This window comes from Trichomycterus rosablanca, chromosome 26 (assembly GCF_030014385.1).
Source record: "Trichomycterus rosablanca isolate fTriRos1 chromosome 26, fTriRos1.hap1, whole genome shotgun sequence".
NCBI lineage: Eukaryota > Metazoa > Chordata > Actinopteri > Siluriformes > Trichomycteridae > Trichomycterus > Trichomycterus rosablanca.
Window position 1 is genome coordinate 18,044,182 of NC_086013.1, and position 10,677 is coordinate 18,054,858.

General features: G+C 44.4%; 1 protein-coding gene across 1 annotated transcript; it reads left to right on the forward strand.

The window, feature by feature from the left end:
• Nucleotides 1-3,771: 3,771 nt before the first annotated feature.
• On the forward strand, nucleotides 3,772-10,390 carry zdhhc23a (zinc finger DHHC-type palmitoyltransferase 23a). Its single transcript, XM_062989222.1, has 5 exons — nucleotides 3,772-3,829; nucleotides 8,370-8,482; nucleotides 8,562-9,137; nucleotides 9,683-9,850; nucleotides 10,120-10,390. Exons 2-5 carry the CDS (start codon nucleotides 8,397-8,399, stop codon nucleotides 10,388-10,390), a joined length of 1,101 nt encoding a protein of 366 aa, XP_062845292.1. The 5' UTR covers nucleotides 3,772-3,829; nucleotides 8,370-8,396.
• The last annotated feature ends 287 nt before the right edge of the window (nucleotides 10,391-10,677 follow it).

Here is a 10,677-nt window from a genome sequence, read left to right on the forward strand (position 1 = left end):
AAATCCAGGAGCAACAACAGCTCAGCCAGCAAAGAACACAAACTAATAAAACTATATTTTTGAACAGTCCTGAAACAACCAAACACCTCAACAAGCCAAATATCTAACAATCTAACGAGAGCCGAGCTGCAGGTTCAAATCCACTTCACTTTCTATACTCCTCACACCAGTTCTAGTCCCAGTTTCTCTAAAAGCAAAACAAACTGAGATTCAAATATTAATTATTTTACTTTATTGACTTTCTTCTATTGACAGTACAACAACAAATACAATAAAGTACACTATATGGCCAAAAGTATGTAGATACTGCTTCTAATTATTGGCTTTCTGATAGGTCTGGTGCTGTGTGTACCATAACCAGCCTTATTAAATATAAGAAAATAAAAACATCAGTAATAACAAACAATTATAAAAGATTAATAAATGTTCCAACTCAGAAGAAAGAGTTATAATAATTCTTCTTACAAACTGCATCAAATTAATTATATTCTTTATTCATTTATTACAGTCACGGCTGAAGGTCCATAAACACCCTGGACAGGGCAGAAGTCTATCAGTTCTATCACAGCCAGTCCACCACCGGGGAACCTGTTTCTATTCTATTCTATTCTATTCTATTCTATTCTATTCTATTCTATTCTATTCTAAAACCACAAGCTCAGATAAAATAAAGAAGGCAGCAGATAAAATAAAATCAGAAAGTGGTGATAAGTGAACGACTTTCCCAGGAATTTAATTACAAACAGCACAAAAGGAATAATTACTCCTCTACCTTTAACTTTCTTCATTTCTATTAATAAACTCATTCCTAATTTGATCCCTGAAACTCTTTCCAAGTGTTGGAGCAGATGAAGCTCAGGTGATGCTGGATGCTTTTGAAAGCCAAAACAGAGAGGATGAGAAGAAGCTTTTTCCCACAAACTATTCGAGTCCTCAACCAAAATAGCAATCAGGCCTAACGTACACGGATCTAAATTTATGTGTATATATGAGTATATATAGATATACGTATATGTGTGTGTACAGGTTATATGTATATGTATGTATATATATATGTGTGTGTGTATATGTATACAGTGTATCACAAAAGTGAGTACACCCCTCACATTTCTGCAGATATTTAAGTATATCTTTTCATGGGACAACACTGACAAAATGACACTTTGACACAATGAAAAGTAGTCTGTGTGCAGCTTATATAACAGTGTAAATTTATTCTTCCCTCAAAATAACTCAATATACAGCCATTAATGTCTAAACCACCAGCAACAAAAGTGAGTACACCCCTAAGAGACTACACCCCTAAATGTCCAAATTGAGCACTGCTTGTCATTTTCCCTCCAAAATGTCATGTGACTCGTTAGTGTTACTAGGTCTCAGGTGTGCATAGGGAGCAGGTGTGTTCAATTTAGTAGTACAGCTCTCACACTCTCTCATACTGGTCACTGAAAGTTCCAACATGGCACCTCATGGCAAAGAACTCTCTGAGGATCTTAAAAGACGAATTGTTGCGCTACATGAAGATGGCCAACACCCTGAAACTGAGCTGCAGCACAGTGGCCAAGATCATCCAGCGTTTTAAAAGAGCAGGGTCCACTCAGAACAGACCTCGCGTTGGTCGTCCAAAGAAGCTGAGTGCACGTGCTCAGCGTCACATCCAACTGCTGTCTTTGAAAGATAGGCGCAGGAGTGCTGTCAGCATTGCTGCAGAGATTGAAAAGGTGGGGGGTCAGCCTGTCAGTGCTCAGACCATACGCCGCACACTACATCAAATTGGTCTGCATGGCTGTCACCCCAGAAGGAAGCCTCTTCTGAAGTCTCTACACAAGAAAGCCCGCAAACAGTTTGCTGAAGACATGTCAACAAAGGACATGGATTACTGGAACCATGTCCTATGGTCTGATGAGACCAAGATTAATTTGTTTGGTTCAGATGGTCTCAAGCATGTGTGGCGGCAATCAGGTGAGGAGTACAAAGATAAGTGTGTCATGCCTACAGTCAAGCATGGTGGTGGGAATGCCATGGTCTGGGGCTGCATGAGTGCAGCAGGTGTTGGGGAGTTACATTTCATTGAGGGACACATGAACTCCAATATGTACCGTGAAATACTGAAGCAGAGCATGATCCCCTCCCTCCGGAAACTGGGTCGCATGGCAGTGTTCCAGCATGATAATGACCCCAAACACACCTCTAAGACGACCACTGCTTTATTGAAGAGGCTGAGGGTAAAGGTGATGGACTGGCCAAGCATGTCTCCAGACCTAAACCCAATAAAACATCTTTGGGGCATCCTCAAGCGGAAGGTGGAGGAGCGCAAAGTCTCGAATATCCGCCAGCTCCGTGATGTCATCATGGAGGAGTGGAAAAGCATTCCAGTGGCAACCTGTGAAGCTCTGGTAAACTCCATGCCCAGGAGAGTTAAGGCAGTTCTGGGAAATAATGGTGGCCACACAAAATATTGACACTTCAGGAACTTTCACTTAGGGGTGTACTCACTTTTGTTGCCGGTGGTTTAGACATTAATGGCTGTATATTGAGTTATTTTGAGGGAAGAATAAATTTACACTGTTATATAAGCTGCACACAGACTACTTTTCATTGTGTCAAAGTGTCATTTTGTCAGTGTTGTCCCATGAAAAGATATACTTAAATATCTGCAGAAATGTGAGGGGTGTACTCACTTTTGTGATACACTGTATATATTTGTATCTAATTGCATTATGTTGCACAATAATAGATCAATATTATGTAAAGTTCTTTCACAATTGTTGTCACACTCGGTTCACTTTAAATTACTTTTATTTTTAATTATATTAAAGCTTTCTTAATTTCAATTTTTAAATTTCTGTATTCTTACACTTTAGATTTTAAACATTTCGATTTTTTTGTGTAATATATATTTTTGTGTACTTTGTTTACCTTTGTAAGTTCTGTGGCTGAGCAGTCACTAAAGCATTTCACTGCCAGTTGTGTGTGATTCTGTATGTGACAAATAAACCTTGATTTGATCTGATTTGATCTGATTTGATCTGATTTGATCTGATTTGATCTGATTTGATCTGATCTGATTTGATTTGATTTGATATACAGGAGTAAATAAACACACTGGATTAAAGGAACAACGTGTTTAATACACAGTTATAAGAAACGAGCTTCTTTTTTTATCAGAGAGGAAACAGAATCCCGACTGTCCGGGTCTCTCCTGGTGTGGGTGGTGCGGTGAGGCACCATAAATTCATGCTGAAGGGTACAGACGCATTTAGGCAGGAGGGGGGGCTTCCATCTAGACCAGCTTTTAATAAACTATAATTTACTTTATTAACACTTTATTACTTTATTGTGTTGAATTAAATGTTAAATCAACACTAACATCACTAGACTAACTATCGAACTTCAGTCTCTAATACACGGTTCTTTGTGAGTTGTGATTATGCAAATTGATCCGTGACGTCACGCGGTGACTTGGAGCGACTTTTTGGGGCGGGGAGCGCGAGACACTTCACACAGTTCAGAACAAGCGCGCGCGCGGCGGTCTTATTATTATTATTATTATTATTATTATTCAGGACTGGGGGGGGGGGGGGTTTAAGTGAGTGATTGTTGTTTTTATTGCGGCGCTTTTGATCTACACCTGATCACCGGGATTAATATCACCGGATCACCGGATCACTGCAGGAGGAGATCACAGGTTCGGGACCCCGGGGTCTGGAGGTGATGATGGAGTGAATCAGAAGAAAAGTGCAGGAGTAAAGGTGAGAGACCCCGGGCTGTGTCCCAAATCACTCTCAACACCGCGGTTCAGCAGCGCCTGCAGGGGAGAGCGGGGTCGGTATGTACACATCACATTATAATCTTTCTATAGTGTTTAATATAAGCACCAAACCACCAGCACAGCAAAGATTCACCTCTGAAAGAAAGAACATGCTCAATTTCAACATCATTACATTACTTACAATGACTTTATTAATCACTGGATTCAGTTCGTGCAGTTCATGCCATCCAGTACCAGCGGGACGAAGGATGGCATCAGTGCTGTAGGGCAGACACAATCAGACACAATCAGACACAATCAGACACAATCAGACAGGACCACGGCAGGACCACGGCAGGACCACGACAGGACCACAGCAGGATCACGACTTCTGTTAATGAAAAGTAAAGATGTGTGAGGAAGAACTTTAACTGTTTAGTCTGTTTAGAATTTAAAATGCAAACAATTCATCCAAAGACTCTTACAATTATGACTGAATACAATTTGAGCAAATGAGGATTAAGGGCCTTAATCAGGGGCCCAACAGTGGCAGCTTGGTGGTGATGGGGCTTGAACTGGCAACCTAGTGATTACTAGTCCAGTACTTTAACCACTGAGCTACCACCGCCCTTATGATAAATATGTATTTATAATATTAATATTTATATATTTTAATCCTGAATAGTTTAATTCTTTTAAAAATGAGTGACGTGATCTGGGGTTTAGATTTTCCACAATCAGCTGTTTGTTTCTGTGCAAAAGTTTAATTAAACCTCAACAGTTTAAAGGTTTAATTCCTTCGTTTATTCATTCATTTTATTTTCATCACCGCTTTATGCTGGTCAGGGTTGCTGTGGATCCAGATTCCCTGTGGACACTGGGCACAGAACAGGAACACACCCCAGACAGGCCTTCAGTCCATCTCAGGGCAGCACGAATATTAAATACAGGAAATATATTGAAATAGTCGTCCAAATGAAACTGTGGAGTTAAAAGCTTCAGTGTTTAAAGTTTCATGATTTTTCGGTGTCTGGTTCATTAATTCATTGATTAAATGGTTGGTTAATTTAGAAACCTGTGCTGTCAGTGTGTATCAAACAGGATGATTTATTTACTATTTTATTTTGCATTAAATGGAACTAAATTCTCTTTCATTCAGACTTCATTCTGCTCACCCTGCAGTTTTAGTAACTTGATTCTAAGAGTCGTAGTTGAATGTTTGAGTATAAACGACGTGTTTGGTCTGATGATTTTCCTTCGGCTCATGTCACTGTGGACCAGCTCATGCAGGACTCATTATAGTGCACACTTTAGGGAGCGAATGTAAATTGGAACACAGCCCAGGGGAATTGTTGAACGTGGATGATTGTGGTGCTGGTCTCAGTGGGAAAGGGTTTCGGTTTGTCCCAGTTTGAGAGGAGGAAGGACGACGTGTCCTTGATTCAAAACGAGACAGACAGAGACGGTGTGGAGTTTTTATTTCTACAATTTATTCTGTAAACAGTAAAAATCTTTAAAACACGTAAAGATCCTGGTGGATCCTCGTCTCTGTCTGATGGAGGAGCTGTGGTCGCTTCCCACTTTATCAAACCCTGATACCCAAGCTGGAGGAGGAACCAGGATGTGCAAACAGTCCTAAAATAAAGGTGCCAGGAAAGCTTTACGTCACGCTCTGATGCTTCTCACATGACTGTGGAAAATTCTCCTGCAACTAAATACAAATAAATCATTTAACATCTTTATTAAGATATTTAGCATCTATGTGGAATATTTCTACAGCCAGCAGATGAACTCCTGAACAGGATCGAGCACTTAGTACATTTATTTCAGATGTGTAATTAAATTTCTGTAAATTTAGACATAGCCATTTCTACATTTTACTTACAACCTACCCAGGAAATGATGCCCGGCTGGGAAATTGAACCCAGACCCTTCATGTTGAGTTTCTGCATCACTTTGAGGATTTTACAGAATGGTGTGGAGGGTTTGATCAGAAGCTTCAGTCAGTAGAAGTGAGAATTGATCTAAACACTCGAGCGTGTCCATATGTGTGAGGCCGCTCTCATACAGAGCTCTGATTGGTCCGTGAGTGCCGATTGGCTGAGAGCAGAAACGAGGAGTAATAAGCGAGTGCTCAGTGTTAGCGCTTTAGCGTTTCAGTGCTGAGCTACATTAGCATTAATGCTAAAAGTTCACATTAAGATGATGTTGGTTTTCTGTGGGTGTGTTTGTGGAATGAAATGATATTTCCTGTTACTGTGAGATTCAGACTGGAATCGGTCCAGCACCACCCTGAAACACTGAAACCCTGAAACACTGAAACCCTGAAACACTGAAACACTGAAACCCTGAAACCCTGAAACACTGAAACACTGAAACCCTGAAACCCTGAAACACTGAAACCCTGAAACCCTGAAACCCTGAAACCCTGAAACACTGAAACCCTGAAACCCTGAAACACTGAAACCCTGAAACACTGAAACACTGAAACCCTGAAACCCTGAAACCCTGAAACACTGAAACCCTGAAACACTGAAACCCTGAAACACTGAAACCCTGAAACCCTGAAACACTGAAACCCTGAAACCCTGAAACACTGAACCACTGAAACCCTGAAACCCTAAAATACTGAAACACAAACCCTGAACCACTAAACCACTAAACCACTGAAACACTGAAACACTGAAACCCTGAAACACTGAAACCCTGAAACACTGAAACCCTGAACCACTGAACCACTGAAACCCTGAAACACTGAAACCCTGAAACACTGAAACCCTGAAACCCTGAAACCCTGAAACACTGAAACCCTGAAACCCTGAAACACTGAAACCCTGAAACCCTGAAACACTGAAACCCTGAAACCCTAAAATACTGAAACACAAACCCTGAACCACTAAACCACTAAACCACTGAAACACTGAAACACTGAAACCCTGAAACACTGAAACCCTGAAACACTGAAACCCTGAACCACTGAACCACTGAAACACTGAAACACTGAAACACTGAAACCCTGAAACACTGAAACACTGAAACCCTGAAACACTGAAACACTGAACCACTGAAACCCTGAAACCCTAAAATACTGAAACACTGAACCACTGAAACCCTAAAATACTGAAACACTGAACCACTGAAACCCTGAAACCCTAAAATACTGAAACACTGAAACCCTGAAACACTGAAACACTGAACCACTGAAACACAAACCCTGAACCACTAAACCACTGAAACACTGAAACCCTAAAATACTGAAATACTGAACCACTGAAACACTGACCATCACTCACATCTAATGGTGGTTCAGTGCAGCCGCTTAATCTACAGCACATTTCCTGGAGAACGTAGCTCAGTAGCTGTTCGGTTTCTGTTAAACTACATTACGTGTAATAAACCGCCACCGCCCGCATCAGTGCAGCGCCTCAGCGTCCTCTCTCAAACTCACACACGCTGCTAACTAGCCTTAAAATCCTGAACTTCATCTCTCCTGAATCTTCTGAGTGAGTCGGTGCTGAGCGACACTCAGAGCTGGACGCTGGTTTTGGTGCTGGTGTGTCGATGGTGTGACGGTTATTAAAACTTAAAACTTAGTAATTAAGCAGCATTTCAGGGCCGGACGTTCCTCAGTAAAGTGGTGGACGTGATCACGGAGAGTGGAGCTTTAAACCAGGAAAATACCAGTGGCTTCTGTTAATGTGTTCGTAATCCAACGACAGGAAAATTAATTATGATCGTTACAAGCGTCCGGTTCACTTCCAAAGGAGGACGAATACGTGTCGGCCAGGTATTGATGGGTAAATGAAAAACAGTCTGTCCACCCTAACACCGGACGTATGGACACCCTTGGTCGCAGAAGAAAATAAGAAATAAACTCATTTTAAAAGGTAAAAACTAAATAAACTTGTACACAAACACCCTCTTGTGGAAGCTTTATGATACATCTTGTGTACCACAGTGGGACCAGATTACCACCATTTGCCATTAATTAAGTATTTATTTGTGTTTTGTTTTGATGTGTGTTTGTGTTGCCTGTAAAAAATGATGGAGAAAATGTGGGTCGCTTGAAAGAAAGTTTGAAAAACGCTGCACTGATTTACTGCTGTTGACTTGTCAAACAAAATAAAATCATCTTTCTGTTTTTTTTTAAATGCATTTTCTCCCGATTTAGCGACTCAATTTAATCCTCCGCTGCTGAGAGATACCCGATTACATCTGAGGAGAGCACGTCGCTGTACACACCCTCCTCCTCTTGCCCCTGCATTCTGCACAGGCGTCTCTTCAGCCAATCAGGGTCCTTACACAGCGTATGAAGATCCCACCCACCCACACATGGTCCGTCCCCCACCCTGCAGATACGGTGGCCCATCAGTACCTGGTGCAGGCACTGCCAATTATGCCCGCCAGATGGCGCCCAGCCGACCGGTGGCAACGGAATATCCCACTGTTCCACCTGGGCGCTCTTGACTTTCATTTAAAAAATCTGGTCACGTTATAGGTTCTGATTTTCACTGTTACCATGACAACACTAATAACAACAGTTCAGACTGGTCAGTCGCTGGGTGACGTTTAACACACAAGCGTCTGTGTTTAATGTAATTGTATGGTGTGTGTTTAGCGCCCCCTGTGGTTCTGGGAGATAACGATGAAGCGTGAGCGTTTTAAACCGCCCGAGCCGGACGATCCGATCTGCTGCTGCGACTGCGATGAAGTGGACGACGTGTGTGAAAGGTCAGAGGTTACTGGAGGTCACAGACGGGTGATTCTATATTAATGTTTATTAACCGCGCGTCTCTCTCTCGTCTCTCAGGTTGTTCTGTACGGACTGGGAGAAACCGCCGTCTCTGTCCCGTTTCCTCCCGGGTCACGTGGACCTCTCCGTGCTCCCGCCCATGTTCCTGCTCCCTGTTCTGCTGCGCGTGGCGGCGCTGCACTGCATGCTGGGAGCCGCGGTCCTGACGGCCATCCCCGTCCTGGTGCTGTGGTATTACTACGTCACTCACCGCAGGAAGAGACGCACGCTGTTCTTCCTCACGCTGGCGCTCTTCTCTCTGGTCTACATGTACTTCCTGTTCATCACCGAGATCCTGCCCCGGGGCACCGTGAGTACCCGGCAGCTGGTCACCGTGACGACCGGCATGATCACTACGCTCGTCCTGCTCGCCCGAACCAAACGAGGTCCGGGGCTCGTCCGGGCCGAACGCGCCGATGGGAACGGAGTCTCGTGTCAAGGTCCCGCCTGTACAAACGGGGTCGGCCAATCGGAGAGTCCGGGCGGAGGGGAGGGGACGTGGTGTCCCGTGTGCCGCTTGGCGCGGCCGCCCAGGGCGGGGCACTGCCGGATCTGTGGGGAGTGTGTGCTGAGGATGGACCATCACTGTGTCTGGTGGGTCTTCACGGCTTTCATCCTGTGTTTGATGATTAAAGGATTACAGCTGTGAGAAAAAAGTTTGTGAACCCTCTGGACGAGTCAGTCCGGGTCGGTCCGGTCGACGAGGCTCTCTTGAACTGAACGGGCACAAATTCCCACACACAGACACACTTCAAAGGGCGCTCTGTTTTAATATCGGTTGACAAGCTCACGCTCAGGCGTCCAGATACTTTTGGTCATATAGTGTATCTGGTTCCAGAGGGTTCACAAACTTTTCCTGATTGCATGACGACGTGAGCAGACCGGAGCAGGTTGGTGAGACATGTGTGAGTTCCACAGGAGATCAGATCTCAATATGGGAGGCACACACACACACACACACACACACACACACACTAATCTGTTACACACACTCACACACCCAAATGCTCAGACACACACACACACACACACACACACACACACACACAACTGCTCTGTTAATTATAAGACAAAGCTGCCACAGTGAATGTAATAACTGTGTGTGTGTGTGTGTGTGTGTGTGTGTGTTGGTACTCCAGGATAAACTGTTGTATAGGACAGGCCAATCACAGGCACTTCCTGCTGACGCTCCTCCTGTTTATGATGACATCACTGTATGGGATCAGCACGGTCCTGCACACAGTGTGTCCACGCCAGAGTGTGTTCATCGCCCTGGTGTACTGTCCCGGGGTGTATAACCAGTACAGGTAAACACAAGCACACACACACACACACACACACAGTGTACTGTCCTGGGGTGTATAACCAGTACAGGTACACACACACACACACACACACACACACTGCTATGTTAATTATAAGAGAAGTTGCCAAAGTGAATGTGATAACTGAGTGTGTGTGTGTATGTGTGTGTGTGTGTGCGTGTGTATACGTGTGTATATGTGTGTGTGTGTGCGTGTGTATACGTGTGTGTGTGTGTGTGTATACGTGTGTATACGTGTGTGTGTGTGTGCAGTACGGCTCTGTGCTTCACCTGTGTGTGGTACAGCTCTATGGTGACGGCGGCGCTCTGTTACCTGCTGCTGCTTCAGCTGATAAACGTGAGCTGTAACGTGACGGAGCGTGAGGTCCACATCGCCCTGCGCTACAGAACCGGGCGGAGTCGCTGCTGTGGCATCGTCGTGGAAACAGGCGCGTACACACGAGGCTTCCTGCAGAACTGGCTGGAGTTTCTCCTCATGAACACAAAGCCACGGAGCTCCGTCACCCCGCCACACCCCGTGTGATCGGGCCCCGGGGCGAGAACAGAGCACAGACGCTGGCATGATGTGGCACCTAGAGCTCGACCACCTGACCCACCTGCTGCGAGGGCACCAGCGGTGGGGGGGGGGGTTTAATACGGCCTCACCGCAGGTCTCTGTGTGGGTGTGACTCAGGTTTAGTAAACTAGACGCCAAGCAGAGCTACAGGCTGTGGGAAACGCTGATGCTAATGCTAATAATAATAGCTTAGCCAGGTTAGCATCGCTATACTTAGCTGCAGTCCTGCTGACGTGAAGCACCAGGCTGGGCGG

Bases quoted from the DNA above. Each gene is read 5' to 3' on its own strand.
- zdhhc23a (XM_062989222.1), top strand. From the start codon at position 8,397: ATGAAGCGTGAGCGTTTTAAACCGCCCGAGCCGGACGATCCGATCTGC. The intron at 8,483-8,561 runs GTCAGAGGTTAC...CTCGTCTCTCAG, and splicing joins GTGGACGACGTGTGTGAAAG to GTTGTTCTGTACGGACTGGG. The intron at 9,851-10,119 runs GTAAACACAAGC...GTGTGTGTGCAG, and splicing joins GGGGTGTATAACCAGTACAG to TACGGCTCTGTGCTTCACCT.